Raw genomic sequence first — 25,550 nt, 5'->3', positions numbered from 1 at the left:
AGCCTGAAATCTTACCACAATTTTCCTCTTAGGAGCAGTTGTACTCCTAAAAGGAGACTATTGTAAATGTGGAAAATCCAGTTTTCTTTCCCTATAATATTGTCTTTCTTTTGTTTTGCTTTATTTCTTTTGTGTCCCCCACTGAAATTAAGCTTAAGTCTATGCATCTGTGCTGAACATATTATTTGTCTGCCTTCCTTTGCTTCTGCTTTCCTCCTCCATGTCAGCTGTTAAATTTGAAGTTCCTCAGGGCAGAGACCTATCTATTTTTTCACACATCTCATAATTAAATTATGAATTATCTGCCACAAAATGTGGCATTACTAACCAACTTGGACAGCTTTAAAACTATCATTTTTATTCCTTTCATTTGCAACACAATAGTAATAATAGAAAGAAAAAAGTGGGAGAGGGGATTCATAACATAAAACATTGATACAGAGTAACCATTAACATCTGCTTTAATGGGGATGTTAAAGGCAAAGCAGAGGAAAGGATTTAATATTTCCATTTCATATACTACATTAATATAAGCAATCCATATAGCTAAACAGCCATCCATATAACTCATCATGTTGTAGGAGATAGCCTGAAATGGAGTGAGAGCAGTAAGGACTTCAGTTTATTGAGTGATAGGTGGTGGGTATTTTTCTTACCAAATTTGAAGTCTCCTTGCAACTGCAAGGATTCCAGAATCCACTTTTGCTGTCCATAATCCCCACATCATAGGAATGTAATTTAAAAGTGCATGTATATTGGTTGTTACTACAGATTTTTTCAAGAACAAATTTTGTATGAGCAATAAAGACATGTCCACATGAAAAGCTTCAGTGAGACATTGTCCTCAGTGCATTGCTAGCATCTAGGTGAACCAGCCAGATCCTTCTTAACAAGTCACTGTCAGGTCCAGTGTATCCAAATGCATTTTAAGACAGAAGAAACGTTGGAAAGATTTTTTGCAACACATTTTAGAAAGATAAACAGCCCCTAAGGAAGGAAAGATGTATTTTTCCAAAATGTATTAAGCACAGTATTTTTCCCCAAGCACCTGAGAATATTTTATTTCCTTTTTTGGAACACATAAAAGCTTTTTCTTTCTTTCTAATACAAATATGCACACGCATATACCCTTCTCGTTCTGACATGCAAATGTCTTGAACTCAAGCTCAGTCAGTGGTAGAAAAAGGTGGAGGGGAAGGGATTCTGGACACAGGAAAAAGAACTTGAAATTTTAAAACCTTGGATAACATCCCCCTTCCCTTAGGCAATTGGATTCTGCTGGTGGTGGCATCTTGAAGGTTTTCTGATCAGATCCTATTTTTAAACAGAAGAAAAGCATAAAAATGAATATAATTCTAGAGATTCCTATCACAGGCTAATGCCTGAGCTTTAATGGAAGTGTGCTGTTTTTCTTTGTATGTGTGTGTAATCTGGGGATATCATTAATCACCTTTTACCAGCTTTCCATCAGCTCTTCTTGCCTCTCTTAAAATAAACTCTGACAGAAAACCTTGAAAACTTCATGAAGAATGGACAAATCTTTCTATAAAATGGGGAGAGGCACCAGGATTCAGTGTGCCTGATTGATATCTACTTGATAGTCCATGGGCAGATCATAGAAAAAGACTCCATAAAAGCACTTGGTTGACCCTGCTCAGCCTCTTCACTTATCCCAATACTTCATAGATTACAATGACAAGATTGACTTTCCAGTTCATTTACCTTAGACTTCAAAATAAGATTAGATCTCTGAAAAGCAGACAACACAGTTTCATAAGACCCCGATTTATCTTCCAGCTGTGAAATTCTAGCTTCCAAAAGATCTAGCCTCCCTGTTAATTTCATCTATAGACATCTCTAATAACACTATAGATCCTTTAATCAAGTTTACGTCACCAGTTATAACACTAAATAACAATTACCCTCAGGTGGTTCTTCAGGAAAAGCCTTTGTTGCCACAGTAATGTGGAGAATTAAGTTGATACGGCTTTTCCCTTTAGTTTTTATTGTTGCCATCAGGTCAAACAAAGCAAAACAACATGTAGTTGGCAAAGAGGAGAAAATAATTTATCAGGAGAGCTAAAATATTAGGTGGTTATCAGGATAATGAGGCAGAGGATATAGGAGTGAGCCAGAATGTGACCTACAATGCTGCAACCTAAACCATATTAGACAAATACTTGGAGGTCACAGCTGCCAGTGGATGCTAGTAATGATGGCTATGTATTCCATCAATATCCAGAGGTGCAATGCCCTTGGAATATCAGTTTCTGGGGAACAGCAGCAGAAGAGAGTTATTGCTCTTCCATGCCACTTTTGGGCATCCCATGGGCAATTGTTGGAAACAGTGCTGGACTAGATAGGCCTGCAGTCTGATATAACAGGGCTGCTCTTATATTCTTTTGTTCTTGCCACTCTGGAAAGTACCATGCACAATGATGGTGTTATATAAGTAATAAGAAGAAATGTTTTTGCCTACACAGCAAGGGGCGCAAGCATGGATGATATGAGTAGCTGACACAGAACTTACCTTAGAAAGCTTTCCAAGACTGGGCGCATTCTGGTAGCACTGCAAAGCTTCTTTGTCTTTGCTTCATTTTATAATTATGTTGATGTCTTAATAGCATTGTTCCCTATTGTGAACCGTTGGGAATGTTTGGTTTCTTCTTCATTGTCTGTATATTTCTGACACCACAGTGCAATTCTAAAACTTGTTTAATACTTTGATTTTATTATTTTGTTTTAGTGGTGTGCCTGATTGCCTATCATCTATTTTTCATGATGTTTTTGTGGTCTTACTGGAAAACAATCTTTACGTTACCAATGAATCCATCCAAAGAAGTAAGTTACAATTTGGTGTTAGAAAAACCTGTATGTTAATTTTGTTTGTGATGGGTAAGGTTCCCATTAACTTGTATTTTTGGAGTAAATTCATTCATTTATTTATGTATTCAGTATGCCACTCAGTAGCCAAAGCTCTTTGAGCAGTATATAACAGTTAATAAATGCAATAAAATACAAATACAAAATACAAAAAATAAAATTTAAACAATAAACTCATAAAATTACACTTAATAAGTTAAAAACAAATTTGAACAACTTCAACAACTAATACTGATCCATACTGCTAGGCCTGCTAGAAAAACAGCTGGGAATATCCTAGTTCCCATGTGCATTTTAGAGTTGGTAAATGCCTTTGTCAAGAGGGCAGTCTTAACTTGGACCTGAAAAGATAACATAGTTTGTGTCAGGTGGACTTCAGTGGGAAAATCATTGCATAATTTGGGGACTTTCACAAAGAAGGCCCCCCTCCTTTTTGCCTCTAACTGAGCCTCACTTGGAGATGGTATTATGAGGAAAGCTATGTTGCATTTAATGTTCAGCTATGTTGTGGTTGGAAAAGGCATTCTATCGGGTACTGTGATTACATATAATGTCTTGTATGAATTTGTTATTTTTAGTTCTATATCCCAGTCTTCTAACGGCCACTACTTAGCATCATATTTTTATTGATAGTGGCAAACATTTTACATCTGGGGAAATCATGGCTGATGCAACACATTTAAAGGAATAATTATTTCACATCATTTGTTTTTACCTTTCATATTTCCTGGCCTGCTAAAGTAGTATGGAATTGATATAAAAACAAATTGAACTTGATATACAAAAGGAAATGCTGTTGGATATTTGAGTTGCACTTCTGAGTGACCTTTATAATTACCTGATTTTCCCCTTAATGAGTATATTCAGTTAAGTGAAATCACCTTTCCATCCCTCACTCCTTAAGATTCAAAAGCTATGAGTTGAAATTAATCATGGAAGAAAGAAAATATAAAGTTTCTTTTTAAATAGCATTCTTTCAATGATAAGCATATGTTAGTGTTAAATATTGGCTTGATATGAGCTAATCAGCTTACTTGGGCATGATTAGGTTATATTAACCATATTCTTCATATTTTGAGAGAAGTCAGAAAAAAACGATCGCAAAGAAAAAAATTATTGTTTCCAAAGGTGTTGTTGTGTTTGATAAACATTTGTGCTTCTGCTGTTAAATGTTTTCTCCTTGTTACTCCAACTAGTTACTCTATTAAAAAAAAAATCTTACTCAGTAGAATGAGGCCCTCTGCAAAAGATTGGGAGGCATAGGGAACTGCAGAGAAGGAAAGACTGAAAATTGTTCTCATTCTGTTGATAGGTGTCTTCCACTGACACAGAGAAATGAGTTAAATTCCACGTACTGGGAAGCTTCACACAACACAATAAAACTCCTGAATTAATCACCCACTGGGGTTAAAATTCCTCTGTTCCTGACAGACAATCAGGAACGAGGGTTATGTGCTTTTTTACCCCATCCTTTGTTCCTCCTGCCATATTCAAGTGGATACTGCAAGAGTGCAAAGATGTCCTCTGAGCTTTGGCAAGCCACTTGGTGTTAGCCACACCTTGACTCTTTTTTTTTTTTTTAAGATCATGAAAACTTAAAGGAACCTTTCCTGAACTTGTTTTGGGGCATTCAAGGGGTGCCTCTTCAGATAATTCCAGTGGTAACTTGACAGTGCAACCCACAATTTGATTTAACTTAAAGGATCCCCCTCACTTCACTTTGCAGAGAGACAACCTGTCAAAATATGACCAGCTGGTTCCTTGCAAGGCCCTGGGAGAGTATGCTTCATGGCAAGGGGCTTTTTCCTCCTCCTTGCAGCAATTCCCCATTTTATTTGGGTAACTCCTACCTCAAGAGGTAAAGCAGCAGAGCACTTCAAAACTTGGGGAACCCTCATGCAAAGAGAAGGGTGTGTCCCTTTAAATCACAAAGCTTTCCACTTTCTGAGGTAAATTGCAACAATATGAGTCTAACTGGGGCTTCCTAACACTGGATAACCCTGGGATCATTCCATTGCATTACACTTATGTCTCACCCTCTTTTCCTGTTGCAAGGACCCCAAGGGTACTAACATAGCTCCATTCTAGTCTCACAACCACCACCATGTGAGGTAGATTGGGCTAAGAGACTGTGATCTGCCCAAAGTCACCTAGGGAGTTTCATGACCAAATTGGGAATAGAACCCAGATCTCTCAGGTCCCCAGTCCAACATTCTCACCACCATACCAGTCCTGCCTAGATGGGGCAAAATGGAGGAGGTGTCCACCAAAACATTCTTTTTAACATGTTCTTGAGGGTTTTTTTTTTTTTTTTAAGAAGGGCCCTTATACCTCTGTGTTATCCATACTTGGGAAGTGAGGGCAGCCAGGGTTACATGAGCACCTGCCAAAACCTCCAAGGATTCTACTGCAAAAGGTGCTGAATAGTTTGAGAATAGTTCAAAATTGTTAGCACTGGACTACACAGTTGCAATTTGGCATGTAAACTGTGGCCACATAGAGAAGTGTTCATGCCAAGGTGCATCTTTGGAACCTACTGTTAACTATTGTTTCAGATTTTTTTAAAGATGGGGGGTGTGGAAAGCATCCTTGACAGGTCCTTTGCAATCTAAAAAATTAAAGTCAAAGTGTTGCCAGTGCTAGATGACTCACTGCAGCTGTGGGGAGGAGGGAAGCTGTGGGGAGGAGGGAAGTGCTGGTTTGGCTTGTTGTGGTGCCTGAGAAAGGTGTCACTTGCTAGCCTCTTGGCTAGAGCAGCAACCATTGCTGCAACTTCTGCCAGCAGACTAGGTTTGGTTTTGTTTTTTACTTGACCGTGGATTATTTTATTGTCCTTTAAGCTCTACATAAGCCATGACTAACTGGTGTTCATAAGAGTGCTGGCTTTGGAGAACATGCTAAACTGACAAACAAGAGTAAAACAACCCACTTATGGGTAATGTGAAGGATGTTAGTGCAGGAGTGTGTGTTCCCCATCTGGCCCATGAATGTTTGAAGTTCATCTTTGGACACCACCCCTGGAGGATAGCAGAGGCTTAGGGAGCGGAATTCTTCTCACATTTCTGGAAAGCACTGATGATGGTGTGAAGGGGCTAAATGGACTGCACATGAATTATGAATTTTCTAAATGTTCAGAATGGATCACAATGATAGAGCAGTTCTTTTTTATTGGCTCTAAGGTTTTAAAGGACCCTGATTGCAGAGGTAGTCATCTTGCTTGTTCGCTCATTGTTTGTACTTTATCTGTACAACTTGTTGCTAACTTTGCTAATATTTTAGGCCTAGCATGACTATGCCAGAGTATATTATTCCACATTGTGTCTGCAGGCCCATTGCCAAGAGATGGTTCTTTCACTGATTCATTACCATTCCCCAAGCCATGAAACTGTGTACTGCATTTCCATTGCCTTTCTTTTTTTCTATAGCAAAATACACAACTTTTCCCTGATATTTTTTCATAAATAAATTAAAATGAATACTGCAGCATCAAACTAGAACATTTCAAGGAGTCATAGTATCATTTTCAGATTACACCCTGTCTTTGGCACACATTACTAACTTGCAGATTATAACTTTATTTTACAGGGAGTAAGGATATTAACTTATTCTGCTAGTAATTAACAATTGCATTATTTCTTAGTTCCACCTGTCCTATGCAGATAAAGAATTAATGGAGAGAGAATCTAGAACTGAAACTCATCAAGAAGTGCTGAAAAGAGTAGCCAGAGACCTCCCCATCTATACAAGAACAATGTCTGGAGGTAAACAGAAGTGATGTTCTGTTGTACATTACAGAAGACTCATTGCATAATCACATGCAGTGTAAAAGTTACATGTGAATCTTGGGATGTTACATATTAATTAGGGATAAAGAATGAGTCCCATTCTGGTCCATGTCACTTTTGCATATGTTCAGTTTGAAGTCCATTACATCCCGTTTCTGTACTAATTCACACAAATATTGCATTTAAAAATGTATTTTTCAATGGCTTTTCTCTCAAAAATGTGTTTCTAAAATAATTTCAGAGATTGAAATATACATTGTAAAGTATATTAATACATTTTTGAGCCAAGAACTACAACAGAACAATTAAGAAGTATAAAAACCAATGGATAACAAAATTCAGATCCAACATTCATCTGGAATCATGTTGGAATTTGCACAGGCTGAATTCCTTAAACATTTATACCTAAGCTAGAGTGATTTAATATCTAAGAAAAATACCAGTTGAGAGTAATTTTGGGATTAGTGAGCTCTTCAGTTTCCTTTTTTATTATATTTATGCCCTACCTTCTTTCTGCCAATCCCGGTGGTGCGAGGGAAGGGTTATATTTTCTTCCTTCTCTCTATTTCATCCCCATAACAATCCTGTGTGGTAGGTTAAGCTGAGAGTCAGTGACTGGCCTAATCTTCAGTGAGATTAATGGATGAGTGTGAAATAGAACCTAAATATACTGGGTCCCAGTACAGTACTCTAACCATTATACCATATTGGTTCTGATTTTATATTTAGCATTCTGAAAATATGTATGGCTGTTCTGTCAGATAATTGGCAATGGTCCTGTGTTTCCAGAGGAGGCAGAGAAGCATATGTTGAACACAGTTCCTGCCCAAGTGCTGACCAGCACAACTGCCAATTTCCTGTCAGAACTAGATGAGTACAGAGTGGGCTTGGGGTTAGAGACTCAAATCAGAAAATATTTTTCACCTGACAAGATATGGTTAAACAATACTACATTCACACTAAGGTATGGCAACAATACTATACATGATTACTTTAGAAAGCATCCCATTTAAATCAGTGGGATGTATTTCTAAGTAGACGTATACATGATTGCATTATAGATTTTTTTTTCTGCCTGAAGAAGAGAATCTTGGCAGAATAGTTGGAATTTGAAGTACTACCTATTTTTTGCTCCAATCTCTTGGTCTATGATAGCAAGAATATTAAAAATGTGTGCAAATCAGCAATAATGTTAAACAGAAGTATTTTATTTATTTATTTAATTTTGCTTTTACAGCAATCAGATACTGTGATAGATGCCAGCTTGTAAAGCCAGACCGGTGTCATCATTGCTCTGTTTGTGATAAGTAAGGAACAAATATCACAAGGCTAAGTGGAATTCATTACAATTTTCCCTTGTACTAAAAAAAATAACTAATGAAAGTACCTGTATAGGTTACTGAATAAATTATATACATAATTTATATGTATACATACAGACATACATATATATTGTGCTTATTTAATTAATTAATTTCAATCTAAAACAATTATTTGTTTGCTCAGGATGTGATCCTGCTATTTAAATTTGAGTAACTGTTTTGAAAATTATATCCTTTATATTTTGGAATATTGCATTTGTATAGGTTATTGCATTTGGCATAGGTTATACTGAGGGAACAACAACTTTCCTTTCCTGCCTGAATGCATGCAAAGTTTATACTCCGTTCTAGATTATTTATCAGTGGGAATTTTCTGTTGGAACTAGACACATGTATTATCCTTCCTGTCTCATATTTTCACACATATTAAAGTATGAATTAACTCAAATTTCAAAGGTTTTTCTTGAGGAGAAAGAACAGTTGTATGGAATCTCCATGTTATAGCACATGATTCATTTTACATAAATGTGAAATCTCAGTAATAACTATTGTGTAGCAGCCATTTATTACTTTTCCTCAAATATTCAGCTGCATCTTACAGAATTGAAATTTTGTCACAAATAGTATTAAGTTAAATATGGATTCAGACATTGGTTACTTACAAGGATTTTAGAAGCTGTACTGGATCATAAATTCATCTTTAGTGCTTGAAGCAGGAGTTTACAGAACTTACCTGCAGGAAGGTTCAGATGATTTCATGAATCCTCATTGTAAGAGGAGAAATAAAAATCTCACTTCATTGTCAGGAAACTGTATGTAGATGGCATCCATTTAATATCTAAGTGAACTGACACCTTTTGAGATTAATTTTGAAATTAGTTAGGCTTTTGGTTTCATTTCCTATTTAGCATTCTAAAAATATGAGTTCTTAGACTGCTAAAAAAGCAGCTTAGATGATGGTGGGGTTCGAGAGTTGCTGCTCCCAAGACAATGATTTGGTTCACATGGCAGCCCACTGTGGCTTAATTTATCCACAGGAACTGTTGCATTGTGTCAGGCATCTTGGGGTGCCCAGCTTGCCATGCCATGCAAATCCAGACAGCAAGATTGCCTCGTTCTCAACCTATGGCTTGTTTTAGGGGTATTTGACCAATGTCTAACCCTCAAAACAATTCCATACAATACAGCAAATCATAGCAAGAAAGCCTGGCACAACTCAACAGCCACTGCAGGTAGATTAAACCACAGTGGGTATCATGATGTGCAAACAGCTCTATTGGGTTAGATTTAGACCAAGTATGTCATATTTAACTTGACAAATTGACTTCTGCATTGATTTTGGTAGGAGCTAAGTATGACTAATGTAGCCCAGCTCCTACCCACTATGCTTCTTGGTGCGATAATACTACTTAATATGTTTTTATTTGAAAAACTTCACTTTTCACTGTGATTTCTATAGAGTAAATTATATTATTGTTGTTTGTCTTTTTAAGGTGTATTTTGAAAATGGATCATCATTGTCCTTGGTAAGTAGGGTGGTACTTCATGAGTTTGGACTAGATAATACATTGGAGAATTGCACTATCCTATGTCTTCTCCTGCCCCAGACATTGTGACCTCTCTATAGAGGTCAAGAGCAGGGTGGGAGTACCAAGGAGAATGGAGAGGCAAAAGCCACCTCCATCTCTCCTGCAGCAATCATCTGCCTGCCCACCACAGAATATTTGGAGTGCTGGTACACTGAAGCACTCATTTCAAGCTACTATATAATTTTAAAGGCTAAATTTAAAAGATTTACCCTTCCGGTAAACCAAGAAAATGAGAACTAATCATAGCTCTTCAGGGCATTCATTCCATAGTTTAGGAACAACACAAGAAAAAGCCCTTCTACACATTTCTAGCCAAAACAACTCAAAGCAGCCTCTCCTGTAGATCATAAGTCACAGGCAGCTATTTAGGGTTAAAAACAATCTTGAATTCAGAATGGAAAACAACTGGCAAACAGTGTAGGTCTTTCAAGACAGGTGTAGTGTGTTTCTAGTCTTCCTTTGTGCCAAGTAGTAAATGATTAAAATAGAGGAATATCAACAGTTGTTATAGGTTGGGAAAAAATCAGAGATAAAGTCTTCAGCTGGCTGATGAAGGGATATTATGGATGATACTAAATTTGTATGTTTTGTATGTATATGTGCATTTGCAGTGATTTATGCTTTATTTTTCTCCCAGGGTGAACAACTGTGTTGGATTCTCCAATTACAAATTTTTCCTTCTGTTCTTGGCATATTCTCTATTATACTGCCTTTTCATTGTTGCAACTGATCTACAGTATTTTATTAGATTCTGGACAGTAAGTTCCCTGAATTCAAATGTTTATATCTGTAAATATATCTGCTAGATTTACACTGCATTCCTAAACAAAATTACCTGGATGTAAGCCCTATTGAATACAGTGGGACTTACTTCCAAGAAAATAGGTATAGAAATGTGCTGTAAAAGAAATTAGTTGTTTCTAGATTGTATTTACAAACTACCATAATGACTTCATATTGTATATTGTTTTTACGTAAGGTCCTGGTCAATTGCAACAAGATCCACTGTCACTTGGCTTTAGAAGGATTTTTTATGGTGACTGAGAATTTACCAAAAAAATGTTTGGAGTACACCATGTCACCTACATTCATTCTCCAAGCTGATCCATGTAGTTCTGTAGTTCTTCAAGTATTGCCCCCATATAGGGCCACCCTTGCATCCTGTAGCTTTTAGTGTGAAAGGTTGATTGATTTTAATAGCACTTAAGTGCAACTAAATTCATTGAGATTCTATCTGTAGTCTCCCATTTATATTCCAGCCATACTTGAATGGAAGGCACAGCAAATATGTAGGTGCCTCTTTAAGAACTTAAAGTGTTTATTACATTTCTGAAATAGGCTGAAATCCAAAAATCAAGTGTTCACCGTATAAAGAATATTTATTTATTTATTTATTTATTAAAACATTTCCATGTCGCCCCATTCGCCAAAGCCTCGGGGCGGCTCACAACATAATACAAAAATAACAATATAAAACTAACAATATAAAATAAATAACAATATAAAAGAAGTCGCCCTGGCCAGATAAATAATAATATAATCTATCATTATTGAAGCATAGTGTATCATAAAAACCCCCTGTGTGAGATGGTAGAAAGTTGTCAGTTTTCTTCTTAGATTGTTCACATCATTGTCTATCTTCATTACCTCTGATATTGTAAGGAATATACAGATTTATTTATGAAATACAGTTCTTACTTGTTCAACCCCATATTGTGTTTGAGGCAGTTACCCCAAAAAATAAATGATAAAATATAAAATTAAAGTGAAACAAAAAGCTAACCAATTAAAATGCATTGGTTGTGTTGGATGGTATATTCATATCTGCTTTTCACATCCTTTATTTTAAGATCCTTCCTTACTTTCCAGTATTTAATACAACGTTCTTGCTGTTGTTATCATATAAGGAGTTAATAGCTCCTCTTTATGTGTGAGCAGAAATATTCAAAATCCCAGATTTATAAGTATTCTACTGATAGCAGATCAAAATTTCTTGGGCAACGGGACATATTCAACATAAAGAAAATGTTTGCAAATATAAAATGTTTTATTTTTATGGTAAACAATTGCATTTACCAGCTTTTTAAAACAATGTATATATTCTTTATCATCATCAAATTTTATTGTTTTTTGCCAGTGGATTACAGCGTAAACATATTTATGTAGTGCCCCAACTACAATTTTCTCTGCTTTCTTCCTTTATAGAACGGCCTTCCCGATACTCAAGCCAAGTTCCATATTATGTTTTTATTCTTTGCTGCAGCCATGTTTTCTGTCAGCTTATCCTCTCTCTTTGGATATCACTGTTGGTTAGTCAGCAAAAATAAATCAACGTTAGGTAAGTGATTCTAAATTTATTTGGTTTGTAATCCATTCTGTTCCATGCGGTGCATATGCTACTTTGGGTGAATTAAGGAATGTAAACATCTTTATTTTTCAGAGGCATTCCGGGCACCTATTTTTCGCCATAGAACGGATAAGAATGGCTTTAGCTTGGGCTTCAGCAAAAACCTAAAACAAGTCTTTGGAGATGAGAAAAAATATTGGTTGTTGCCAATTTTTACCAGGTATTGCTATCAGTATTAAATAATATGAACTGAATCATGTTTGAAGCTAATGCTTATATTGACATTTTGAAATAGTTTTAATGTTGCTTGCCTAGATAAGATGTTATATTTACTTTCAGCCTAGGTGATGGATGCTCCTTCCCTACCTGCCTTGTTAATCAAGATCTTGAACAAGCTTTTACTCCAACAGGACACAGTTCTTCAAGCAAAAAGTAAGCCTACATGAATTTCTTGTGAAATTTTTCTACTTACCTTGTTTATTTTATCTTATACTGTACTGCTTGAGTAGTGATTGTGTATATATTAAATTTGCATTGGCATAGAAGAGTATAATAAGTAGTATTTAGTGCATATTTATTTTTATTTATTTATTTAGGAGACTTCTATGCCACCCCATTCACTGAAGCCTCGGGGTGGCTCACAACCATAAATAAACTTCAAAATAGAATAATATAAATTAACAATATAAATTAAGTCACCCTGGCCAAAGAATAAAATGAATAAATAGTATTAACAATTAAAATAACATTTGAATAAAAAGGTTTTCTCCTGGCGCTGAAAAACAACGACGGCGCCAGGCAGACCTCTCTGGGGAGTGCATTCCATAGATTGGGCGCCACCGCAGAGAAAGCCCTTCTCCGAGTACTCACTCTCCTAATTTCCTTCATGGAGGGTTCCCGGAGAAGGGCCTCTCCTGCAGATCTCAAGGGGCGGGTGGGCATATATAAATAATGCTTATCAAAAATTCATAGATACATGACCATACATGTAGAAATGACCATAGGCAGCATTCCTTGGCATGACTGCTTTATGAAACAAAAAATAGTTCACCTTATCCACATGATTGATGGCACTTTCAAAGGACAGCATCTGCAGAAACTACCTAAGTAAGATTCTTTACCTTGATTTATTTTCAGTCAGATATTTATTTTTCTCAGTTTTATATTTACTAGCCTTCAATATACCTGGGAAGTGCCTGTTTCAGTAGAGTAACATAATTATATTTGCTTTATAGTGTATGAGACAACTTGTTTTCACCAATTTATACTAGATTAACTGAAAATGGCCTGAGAAAGTTTCCTGAGGTGCTTAAAAGTTTGCAAGAGCTCAAGACTTATACAAGACAGAAAACAGAAAGCACATATCGATTCCTTATATACAATGCATTAGCACACCATAAAGACCCGGTTAAATATATGTATTGGCAAAACACTCAGAATGGTAAATAACCATTATTGAACCTGCATACTTACAGGGTAAAAAGTTACATAGCTATAATGAAATTTACAGTATATTTTCTTCCCTTTAATCACTTAATATTTTCTAACAGTGAGAATAATCATCATTTTCCTGCTAAGCCTCTACGAGACTCCCAAAGCCACCTTCTTACTGACCCTCAGTCTTGGATAGAAACCAGTACAAGTCTTGAAAAGAACAAATTGGGTAAGAAATATGATTACTTTTCTGTACTGAGCCTTTTATAGGCAGGCTTGTAGGACCCAGGCATCAAACCTGATTTCAGTCAAATGTGGGGGAAAAACGGGTTTTCTGACCCATCAAATTAAATACAGCAAGAGGAATTTTACTTACTTACTTACTTATTGCATTTATATACCATCCCAATAGGCCAGAGGGCTCTCTGGATGGTTTACAAACATTAAAACCCCAAATACAATATCCAATCCTAAACAAATAGATTGGCTACACCACGACTGTGTATAAAATAATATGGTTAAAATGAATTGAATAAATATAAAATTAAAATTAATTAGTTTTAAAATATTGGTTAAATAAAAAGATCTTGACCTGGCGCCGAAAAGCATATAATGACGGTGCCAGGCAGACCTCTCTAGGGAGCGCATTCCATAGTCGGGGGGCCACTGCAGAGAAAGCTCTCCTCCGAGTACTCTGTCTCCTAGCCTCTTTCAAAGAGGGTTCCCAGAGGAGGGCCTCTGCTGCCAATCTTAGGGGGTGGGAGGGCATATAGGGGAAAAAGGCATACCTTTAGGTATCCTGGTCCCAAGCTGTTTAGGGCATTATAGGTAATAACCAGCACCTTGAATTGAGCCCAGACTTCCATGGGAAGCCAGTGGAGCTAATAGAGGACTGGAGTTATGTGAGAATAACAACAAGTCCTTGACAGCATCCTGGCAGCTCTGTTTTGCACCATCTGAAGTATCTGGACTGTCTTCAAGGGCAGCCTCACGTAGAGCGTGTTACAGTAGTCCAAACGGGAGGTGACCAGTGCATGTGTTACTGTTGCCAGGCAGTTCTTCTCCAGGTAAGGGCACAGCTGATGGATCAGCCATTGCTGAAGGAAAGTGCTCCTCGCCACCGCTTTCACCTGGACTTCCAGAGACAGTTCCAGGTCGAGGAGCACTCCTAAGCTGCAGACTCTGTCCTTTAGAAGGAGTGCAACCCAGGGCAGGGCCCAGGTCACTTACCTGGAAACTCGAATCACCTACTAACAGGACCTCTGTCTTATCTGGATTGAGCTTCAGTTTATTGAGTCTCATCTAGCCCATTACCTCGGCCAGGCACCGGTTCAGGACAGCCACCGCCTCACCTGGAGCAGATGTAAATGAGAGGTAGAGCTGAGTGTCATCAGCATACTGATGACTCCACACCTCAAACCTACTGATGACCTCTCCCAGCGGTTTCATGTAGATGTTAAATAGCAAGAGGGACAAAATGGAGCCCTGCGGTACTCCATGGCAGAGTTGCCATGGCACAGAGCCAAAGTCCCCCAGCACCACCTTCTGGAATCAGCAAGCAAGGTAGGAGTGGAACCACTGCCAAGCAGTGCCTCCTACTCCCAGTCCTGGCAGCCTATCCAGAAGGATATCATGGTCGATGGTATCAAAAGCCGCTGAGAGGTCCAGGAGAAGCAACAGGGACGCACTCCCCCTGTCCCTCTCCCTCCACAGGTCATCATACAGGGCAACCAAAGCAGACTCAGTACCATAACCAGGTCTGAAGCTGGACTGAAATGGGTCCAGATAATCAGTTTCATCCAAGAGTGCCTGGAGTTGTCCCGCCACCACCCGCTCCAACACCTTGCCGGAAACAGGATGTTGGCCACCAGTCTATAAGTGGCGGCCATCACTGGATCCAGGGATGCCTTCTTTACTATACTTTATAGCTAAAATGAATTCTAATTTGGAAACAGTACATTCTTGGACATACATATACTAAATTAAGAGGAGAAAGCTGGCAATGAAAATGGTACTGTGATTTTTTAACTAAATGTGTTGGACGCTAGTACAGGTCAACTTGTCCTTGCAAAATGATTTTCTGAATTAATTGATGAATTGGTACCTCCTTTATAATTCTTGAAACTGGCATTTCTTCCCATTAAGGAAGGAATAAGCCAACCATCCTTCTAAATCGCTGGTGACTGTTAATCCTCCCCAGTCCATCATGCCTGTTATGAATTGGCCTGACTAGAGCAAAGCAGGACTTTTCATGCAAGCTTTAAAAAACAGATGTAGGTTTTCCAGAGTTGGACTATAGCATGTTGGGGCTATAACCAAGCAACCTATGGAGAGTGCATCTACAAGTGAGCACATATCCAAAAATATTCCTATGTAGGAATTAGTGTGAGAGGTGTACAACTCCAAGAAGGTCTTGCCTAGGGTGCTACATTCTTATCACCAGGGAATGTGTCACTGAAAAGTACTCACACACTCCCAACAACTCTTGCAGAGTTTGGTCATACATATAGTTCAAATTAAGTTATCTCAATGATATCAAATGCCAATGTACAAAGACATTATTAGCTGCTTTCAGTTAAGTTAATACAGAGTGAAATTTATGTAGCAGCTAACCAAAGATATTACCAGATATCATGTAAAATCCTTACCACGATGCATAATCACCCACTGAGGTACAGCCTGTCATGCCATCTGAATCTGGGGCAGCACAGCTTACTGAAGAAGGAAACATCCCTCAAATATCCATTGAGTTATTGATTTCTCCCTCCAGTAAGCCATGCTGCCTCGGTTCAGATGAAACAAGCTAAAGCCAAGCAAATGGCACCCAGCATGCACCAAGGGTTGTAGAAGCTTCCCATGGCTTTTTAAGCCATGGTGATCTTGCAAATCAGTCCACTATGTAAATCAGGGGTGAGGTTAATGGCTTTGTATTGAAGAGACGTAATAGTCTATATATGAGCCTATTTAGTAAAGTTAAGAATCACTGTTTAAAAATATTATTTTGTTTCTTAAAGGTATAAGCAATCCTGCACTAACTATGGAAAATGAAACCTAGTCATGCAAGTAAAAGGGAGAAATCCTGGATCTTCAAAGTAAGCTACTAAAAAAAAACTTTGCTGAGTCCTGTCTTTTTTTAAACTTTCTGTAGGTCATAATATTCATGTCATTAGGGTATGGAGACATAAAAGCTGTTAAATGAGCTGGTTTGTCCTTGTTTTACAAACTGGTGTGCTTTAATGCTTTGTTGTAGTTCAGAATTGTTGATGAGAGAATAAGAGGATGAAGGATTCCTCCACAACTTCAGCGTCCATCAACCAGGTGTTCCAGTCCACTGCTGCGTGGATATGCCCAGAAGATTTTGCAAGTTCTACTTTAGCTGTCTCCCTGTTGTCACTTGAAATATAAGACCTGTTGACATCTCCTATGTGTATAAAGAATATTCTGGTTAACACAAAATATTGTTAAAATACAAAAGAGAAGTCTTGAAACTTACATCTTGGGGAAACAGGAAGCCTTAATACATACAGGACAACATTTACTCCTTTGCAGATTATAAGAGCAGTTTGTACATTGGTATTAATAACTCAGATGAGTGTGAGCTGTTTAACGTAAAACCTGAACATGCTCTTGCAGCAGTTCTTGAACCTTTAAGTCTTGCCTTCAATTTCTACCTGGAAACTATATCCTAATGAATATACTGTCAGCTCTGATGAATGCCCAGCAATCAATGCTGATGGTTTGCTCACTGGTTGGGTATAATGACTGTAACATATTTTGATTCCCTATCTTCAGCTGAATTAGCAACATAGTTTTAATTGTAAGCTAACCATGAAAATGTTTGCAAAAGGCTTTGTTGATACTAACATAATATTCCTGCCACACCTTTCTACATGGATCATCTACTTATAGCTAGGCTATAATTCTCTTAATTATATTGGAGAAACAGAACAAAACTCCACATATAATTTATGTCTGTGTAAGTTAAGGTCATGTAGTTAAACATGCTCAGAGCAAAGTTTTGTGAAAGTGTAAATGTGTGACAGCTTACTATTTGGTTAATCAACCTTATTAGAACTGTTTGATGTTAATATTTCTTGAGAATGCTTAACTTAAAGCTTAGCCCAAGTTTGCACCTGTAAGAGGCTGTTTTAATTACACGACCCTTTTCTCTGTTTGATTTACATTCCAGGAATTGCTGCATTCCTTAACATTACCCTGATATACATACAAGGAGATGTGTACTATGATTTTGACTGCGCTCTGTTAAGCCAAGAGGGCCTTGCAGAGACCCATTAGAAATGAATCTACGTTACCAGGGTTTTCAGGATAGCTTTTGTATGATCAGTTTAACTGCAAAGGTTTAAAACCTTTTCAGAAGTTTCTGATGCCAAGGAAATTGCAGTTTCATAGATGAGCTTTTAACAGTGCCTTTGCATGCACATTATGTCAAATGAAATGAATTTAATGTATCACACAAAATACATTATGCTGTTTACATAAGATAGGTAGTCATATATCTAATATCAAAACGGTTCATAAATGTTGATTATATTATTAGCTATGAAACAACAGTGAAGAAAATGTTCATCTCATTCAAGTACATACCCGAGGAGCAGAAACTGCAGCATCAAAAGTCAGTTTGGCTATCAATTTAACATTTTATATACACCCAGTACAATATAGGTCTGGCTTTACGACTTCACAGCTACAGTAGCACTAAGTGTTTCATACAACCATTATTTCTTTTGAGTGTAGCCAAGTAAATGGACTTTAGTTATTTCAAAATGATTCTTCTGGGTAGAGCAGTTCTATTAAAGTCAGATAGTGTGATGTCTCTGTGATGACATCAATGCAATTATAAGAATATGAATTTGAAGGAACATTTCCTCCTTAACATATGAATCCATGTGAAGAATCTTTGCAAGCTTAATCACCAAAAGTGCCAGAGTAGAACCCCTATGAGTTAGAATATTTGAGAATTTTATGTGCTGTAGTACATGGTTTTATACAGTGTATGTAGGCATTTTGCATTCCTTAGCATAGTGTTCTTTTCTATCTCTATTAAGACTTGGAAGTTGTCACAAAATCAGAGGGACAGAATAGCAAATACAGGTATTTCCATTGCTTGATCATAATGTTTGCTGACCTGGCATTGACAGTCGTGCAGTGGTTAACAAGCCAGACTTGTCTAATTATCCTCACTGGCAAGGCTCGGCACTTTGTCTGACCCATGGTGGCATGGCTTCTATAAGGTAAGGAAGCCATAACCCTCAAATAACCTACTGGTTATTGTTGGGTTGAGGGTTACTGCCCCTCCCACTACCAACAAGCAAGCCGTGACACTCAGATTTGGGTAGCAGAGCATGCTGCACGGACAATAGTAATTAGTGAAATCTGGCTGGCATATTTGATGGAGGAAATAGGTCACCATGGCTTATTTCGCTCACTGCAATCATGCAGACCTTATCTGTTGTGATGTGCTTTTCTGTTCTGTTGGGTTCTGTAATACTTGCTAGTGTTCATTAAACTGCATATAAACTGAAGGGTCTAGAGTTAAGGTCTAGAAAGGCAGAGGACATATCTAATATGGCTCTCACAACTGTTGTCATCAATATTTTCTGGAAAGGTGGGATTCATGCAAAAGATAAAGAGAGCCTTATCACAGAAAAGGTAATAAATGTAAATTAGGAATAGCTTTTCTGTGCTTCAACCATGACCGTATTACTCTGGAAATAAATTCCACTGATTTTGTGAGCTGAGACTTCCAATAAATGTACATGGTAGTCGGGGGGTGGTGCCAATGGAGTAGTGCTGATAGTAAGTATAGCTGTAAAGGACGAGCCTACCTACAGAAATCTAGAGAAGCTCTATAACTTCCAGATTGTGGGAAAGCAAATATCAAACTCCCTCTCCAACAACACCGAAGGAATACGTTCTCTTACTCCATCACCACTAACAGTAGGCATGGTTAAAGAAATTTTAGTTAATTGGGTGTGTGAGTTTGTCGATCAATTTTGTCTTATTTACTGAACTTGTAAATGGATAAAAACAGTAGCTTGGAAGGAAGAGGCATACTCTGTTTTTAGATGATTCAAAGCATTATATTAGAGTTACTCCCTTTTAGGCAAATGAAAAATGAAATGCCTATTATGATGTTCCTTGCTATCTTTTGTGTTTATGCTTATTTGTGTTAAAAATGTAAAACAGATCTCTCCTACTGAGCTGGGGTTCTTGGTTTTCATGTGGTTTATAGTGCAGTCCAACACAGCAGGAGTGTAGGACCATTGGCCCCTTGGGCAGTCCACAGAGTTTTCTGGGTTTCTTCCAGTGGATGGGAAGCCCCAGCAACAGAACCATCACTGTTACCTGAGGTCTCAGATTGGAGACAGTGTGAGGGAGGGAGGGGTTCGGATTCCCTCACACTGTAAGTACACACATAGCTGGGACTCGTGAACTTAATAGTGCCTGATTAAACGTGCACTAGAGATTGCACTGTAAACTAATTTCTAAACCATTTATGCCCCAATTTAGCACTAAAAAGTTGTTGTGATTGCTTTTCTTTTACACATCAATGTTCAAGTTTACAAGCTTTGGACTGGATCCAGGTTTTTGTGGGTGGCAGTGGTCATCTCCATCCTTTCCTCTCTGTAGCAGCCCCTTAAACGGCAATGTAGAGTCAGGTGATTCTGTACTGTCAGCAGAAGCAGGGATCCCAAGGTACCTTCCATACTTCAGAAGGCACATGTGCCCAGTTTTCAGAGATCTAATCCCATTCAGCAGGGTCTGCTAACTCAATAATATTTGAAGGGCTGTTTTGGTGGGACAGAGCAGTTTGCTTCCACCAGCTGTATTGCACAGACCTAAATCTGATTCTAATGCATGTGCCTAGGACATGAAGATATCAGTCCTATCAGTAATCAGTTCAGAAAGTCTACTATTACAATACATGCCTAGTGATACTTCAGTAATTAGAATACCTAGGACAGGTTTTGCAACCAATGGATCATTTGCGGCTAAGTATTTCTTTTAGAATTATAATTTTTACTGAACATTCAATTTAAGTGTAAAGCAATATTTGTGGAGTATATAGGATGCTGCTAAGACTTGCATACCTGCTTACAATGTTGTTATACCATTGTTGCATTTCAGAACTCTACCATTCCCTGACATTGCTTGTATAGAGCAGGTGCTTGGCCTCATATACCCTACTTTTTCATGTGAAAGTTTTTTTTTTTTTTTTTACTGCTATGGGCAACATATTTTTACTGCTTAGTTCAGTATTAATAGTCCAAGTTCCAGCAGCTCTGATTCTTTGTTTAGAGATTTAGTGTAGCAACATTTTAGTACACAAACCACTAACACATACTGACCAGAGGCCAAACCTCTCAAGTGTTTCCATTATGTCCTTACTGCTATCAGAAGTGTTTCAATTAACTCTTTCCAAAGTTTAAAAAAAATCTTTTAAAATCTTTTTTAAAAATCTGCAAAGACTAGCAGTGAGATGCGAGGGTTCACTGGCAGTACCAGTGCAGTTTTTATTGTTGACTTTTATAACTTTCTAGAACTAGTTATTTTTGGATGTTTCTTCTGCACATGGAAACACTCACCTATCTGATCAAATTGTCTCCATCACAACCATATACCTTTCATAGAAATCTGAGTAATCTCAAGCATTATTTTTAATGAAAGTCTATTAGCAGCAGTTGAAAATATATTTTCCTAGAAAAAAGCTTCAGAGAGAATACTGCCAGTCTTTATTGGAGATAATTTTATTATAGTGCTGATTCCTAATAGGGCTTTTGGTACAGCACATAATGTGCATTGAAAAGGGGAACAGGAGTGGAACTCCCATATGTGGCCAATATGCATGCAGTCATAGCTATTTTTTTTTAGGGGGGAGTACAACTGACCAACAGTACAGTAGGCTGGATACTCCCCATCTAACAAAGAACAGGCTGTTGCTATGTCTGTATTGGCTGATGACCTGCCATGTCTTTCTGATCAAAATTATGGACATACATTGTGAATAGATTTGGTTTCAAATATAGGTTTTGGATTGAACCTGTATTGATGCAAACCACCTTATACAGATGTTGAATTTTTTACATTGGACTATATACCAGCTCACACACTGACATGCCCACTGGGATATCTAAATCAATCAATCTCTCTCTCTCTCTCTCTCTCTCTCACACACACACACACACACACCATCAACTGCTTCATAGATTTCAGCTCACATGAGCTGTCAGCCAGCCACAAGCAATACATTTGTGAAATTATTGCCACTAGCTGTTTCTATTTAAATCCTGCCTCTCCAGATGGCTATTCCCCCATGTTTTGCAAGTCACAGTTGCATCAATTGTACCGCAAATCACTGCTCTTCTAGGGGAAAATATTAAGTTTGTAGCATACAAAACCAACAGTATTTCCTTCTATGAAGTATTTTCTCAAACACATTTCAAATTTGCCCAATTCCCTTTATCATTTTTTTAACTTCTTCAGATAGGCATTTGTCTGTAAGTAAACTCATTGCATGTGCTAGAGATCAAAGCTGCTAGCTGCCAAAACTTCCGTAGACTTGTGAGGGCCTATTTCCCAGCTTCTAGGAGCATGGGAGATCACTATTAGCTCACCAACACGATCTGTTCCCAGACCTATTGATGCTTACTCACATAAATGCCCCCTCAAGTACAACTGAAAATGCTTATGTGAATAAAAAATTTCCTCTGAACCAATCTTTAAATGAGTATCAATTATAACTAAGCAGATGGTGTAATAATAGTATTATCCACTTAGATGTGAAGCCCCTGTTTTGCTCTGTTTTAAGATGACGAAATAGGGTATTATATTGTAAAAGCCACTCAATGCCTGACATCCTTGTAAATACTAGTGTTCTTACACATAGCGGGTTTTACGTCCCTAGGGTGTTTAAATACTTAAACTATTTAACAGTGAAAGCAAAATCATGAATTATTGTCAAGCTCAGTTCCCAGTATCTTGTTTAACTGACAGTAGCTAACTCCTATAATGGCTAGATTCGGGTGCTAAAAACCAGCTGAGTACTAAGTATTAGAAGCATGCCCCTGAGGTCAACAGGTGTTTACCTTATGAAGGTGGTTACACATTCTTAAGGTGTTTTCTTGCAATGTTAACTTTATACCTTGAGCACCAATTTAATATCCAGAAGAGGTCCCTCTCCATGTGATTATTTGGCAAGAGAACTCTCTTTCTCTGAAGGGCAAAACATTTCCAAGGCTACCACACTTCTGCTGGTTAAGCCTTTAGACTTCAGTTTAGAAGATCATGATTTGTGCCTAAAAAGTTTGACAGAACTGAAGTTTCATATTACAGTAGAAGCAGATCTATAGGACAGGTCACCCTAAGTGGCAAACAATCCCATATGTGCAAGCTTGATAAATAGAGTAGACATGCATAGTCTTAAAGGGTGTTAATTTTGAAAACTCAAGGACTTTTATAAATCCTCTATATGGAGGCTTGGAATGCAAAACTAACAGGCAGACATTTCCTTTTACTATTTTAATATAGCTTTTACTAGTGCAAGAGCTTTTAAAATTCAGATTTCTGGGTAACAACTCCTAATGTTTATTGTTATTTTCACAGAAGAAAGTCCACTTTGAATGAATGGCTGTTTGAACTAAGGAAACTGCAGGGTAGGGTCCCTTCTGCACACTAGCATCAGTGCCAAGATCACCTCTCTACTAGTTGAGAACTATAATAATTAATGCACTTTAGTAATTGGGGTTCTTGTCAATTGCATATATGAAAACCAGTTTGAGACTGAAATCCTCTATGTGCTTACTTGGGAATAAGTCCTGTTGGATATGATGGAACTTCTACTTAGATATTTCACTGTAAAGTTCTGATGCTAAGCGAAAAAAAGGAGCTGCAATCTTGTAAAACAAAAATTCTCTCAGCAAAGTTTAGAACAATCAATAACAGTAAGATGTGATGTAAACGCAAGACCCACCACTTAATACTAAACAAAATCCACATAACTCAAACATACTCCACATCAAATAGGCAAACTATGAAAGAAAGAAAATGCTTATGAGTATTGTATGTAAACAGATTCAGCCTAGGATCTTTTATGCTCAAAAATATGGCATTTGGGTGAACTTTGATTCCAAATCCAATGCAGAGGCTGGGGGAAGATTTATGAAGAAAATGAAAATTAATTGCATCGTTTTCCCCAGCAGATAGCTTCAGTGATTTGACTGGTTACTGTATTACAGCATTGCTTTACAAGGATACCAAGTATGTCTTTACATGCAGAACATTCTGCAGAATGACTTGCAAATTAGCCTCTCAGAATACTCAGGGTACTGTGAGTGGACAAATGTTACTTTGCCTACCAGGAATCGGTTCTTGAGGACACAGACAACATTACTGCATACATTTGTTCTACTCATTTTCTTTACTCCTCTTCATGCTTTGCTGTTTCAGTAATCTTGGCAAGACTTTTGAAGCAGAATGAAGAATCCTTGCCTCCCAACTGTTCTGCTTCAGAATGGCTTTGAAATATCTTTTCATGAAACTTTTGCAATGCTTGCCTGAGTGCATGTTGCTAAGATGCAATATTGTACACAGCTACAGGTCTTGCGCAGAGTGAAAGAGCTTCTTGCTTTGCTTTCTTTTGTACTCTGTAAAGCAGTATTATGTATTTTTGTATATTAACTTGCTGCTGGAAAATAAATTAAAAACTTTAAGACAAATGACTTAAAGCATTCGGGCTTTGAATCTGAAAACTGGTAAATGTGTAACAGAGTACATACTGTTATTGAGAGTGTTATACTAATACGACTAAGATACATCACACCGAGATATGTTTGGTATTAACATTTGTGGTTTTTATGGTAATAAAACTTAGAAGGGGGATGAGCTACTGGATGCCAAGGGACAGATTGGCTTCTGTTAGGAGTAGCAGCAGCTCCTTCCTCCCTGCTTGTCAATCCAGAGCAAGAAATTTCTGAGAAGTGATTGTTACAAGCCTTGCTTGGTAGTCCACAGTAGTGATAGTGCTCTGGCCAACCTCAGGAGTTGCTTTCTAGAAAAAAACTAAATGGAGATTAGGGACCTAGATTAGGGACCTAGATTAGGGACATGTCCTAAAAACCGATGAATCCTTGACAGAAATATTGGCTGCAAACCTATACATGTTTGGAAAAAAGATGTCTTACAATTCCCACCATTCACAGGCTGAAAAGTTCTAATAGGTATAGGGCCTTTTTCTGTTAAATGTGTAAGGTTTGGACCCTCACTGGCTCAACACCATTTAAAAATTTACAATTATGCAACATAGTATAACACAGCCCATTTACTACATTGTTGTGCACAGGGGTTTTGGCTGTCAGTTATAACTCTATATTCAACATTGCTGGTAATGGAAAGCTGCATGGATTACATTAGAAACAAAGATAGTGTAATTTAAGCCAGGAGAGCATGAACAAGCTAGTCTGCCTTTCTCACATGTCTAAACTTACTTGGCACAAACAATTCCAGGGACTGCTCATTTTCCTCTGGGGAAAACTGACATATTCATTTATGGTGCTAATTCTACTGCCTGCTGATTATTGTTCTTACCATGCAACCTACTTAGGGCAGTTCCCTTAAAACTGTATTAAAAATTTAGGAGCAATTCTGGGGTTAACTTGACATCATTTGTTTAGGCCATTATAACTGGGTTAACAACAGAAGCAAATGTATATTAACTGGTGGAATATAGGGGCAACAAAACCAGCTATTAAGTGATCTAGTTGATGCATTTCCCAAACTGGTATCAGGATATAAAGGTAAAGGTTTCCCCATGACATTAAAGTCCAGTCATGTCTCTTGGGGACGGTGCTCATCTGCTAGCAGAGGGAGCCAGCATTTGTCCACAGTTTCTGTGGTCATGTGGCCAGCATGACTAAATACCAAAGTGCACTGAATGCTGTTTACCTTCCCACCAAAGTGGTACCTTTTTATCTATTTGCATTTGTATGTTTTCAAACTGCAAGGTTGGCAGGAGCTGGGGGCAATTCAAGGAGAGCTCACCCTGTTGTGTGGATTCAAACTGCCCAGTAGTTTAAACCACTGCGCACCCGCAGTCCCATCAGGATATACTGACAGTATAAAATTACACCAACTCTTTTCTGGCATGGGCTTAGAACATAGTAGTTCTGCTAGT

At 37.8% G+C, this 25,550-nt stretch overlaps 1 protein-coding gene across 3 annotated transcripts in view; it reads left to right on the top strand.

Moving 5' to 3' along the window:
• ZDHHC2 (zinc finger DHHC-type palmitoyltransferase 2) overlaps positions 1-25,550 on the top strand; it is a 72,655-nt gene that overhangs the window by 35,798 nt on the left and 11,307 nt on the right. For 2 of the 3 annotated variants that reach the window (XM_044455216.1, XM_044455214.1), the window contains exons 3-13: positions 2,747-2,841; positions 6,524-6,644; positions 7,906-7,975; positions 9,484-9,516; positions 10,217-10,337; positions 11,785-11,917; positions 12,020-12,146; positions 12,266-12,358; positions 13,477-13,589; positions 16,375-16,452; positions 16,611-24,099. In XM_044455216.1, the coding sequence (XP_044311151.1) occupies positions 2,747-2,841; positions 6,524-6,644; positions 7,906-7,975; positions 9,484-9,516; positions 10,217-10,337; positions 11,785-11,917; positions 12,020-12,146; positions 12,266-12,358; positions 13,477-13,589; positions 16,375-16,415 (947 nt within the window). In that variant the 3' untranslated portion in view covers positions 16,416-16,452; positions 16,611-24,099. Of the gene's footprint in view, positions 1-2,746; positions 2,842-6,523; positions 6,645-7,905; positions 7,976-9,483; positions 9,517-10,216; positions 10,338-11,784; positions 11,918-12,019; positions 12,147-12,265; positions 12,359-13,476; positions 13,590-16,374; positions 16,453-16,610; positions 24,100-25,550 lie in introns of those variants that run through there. The other variant, XM_044455215.1, reaches the window with a different exon arrangement.

The sequence above is a fragment of the Varanus komodoensis genome, unplaced genomic scaffold, assembly GCF_004798865.1.
Source record: "Varanus komodoensis strain SLA01 unplaced genomic scaffold, ASM479886v1 scaffold8, whole genome shotgun sequence".
NCBI lineage: Eukaryota > Metazoa > Chordata > Lepidosauria > Squamata > Varanidae > Varanus > Varanus komodoensis.
The sequence above is the reverse complement of the archived record's forward strand: the minus strand, read 5'-3'. Positions and strand labels throughout refer to the sequence as shown.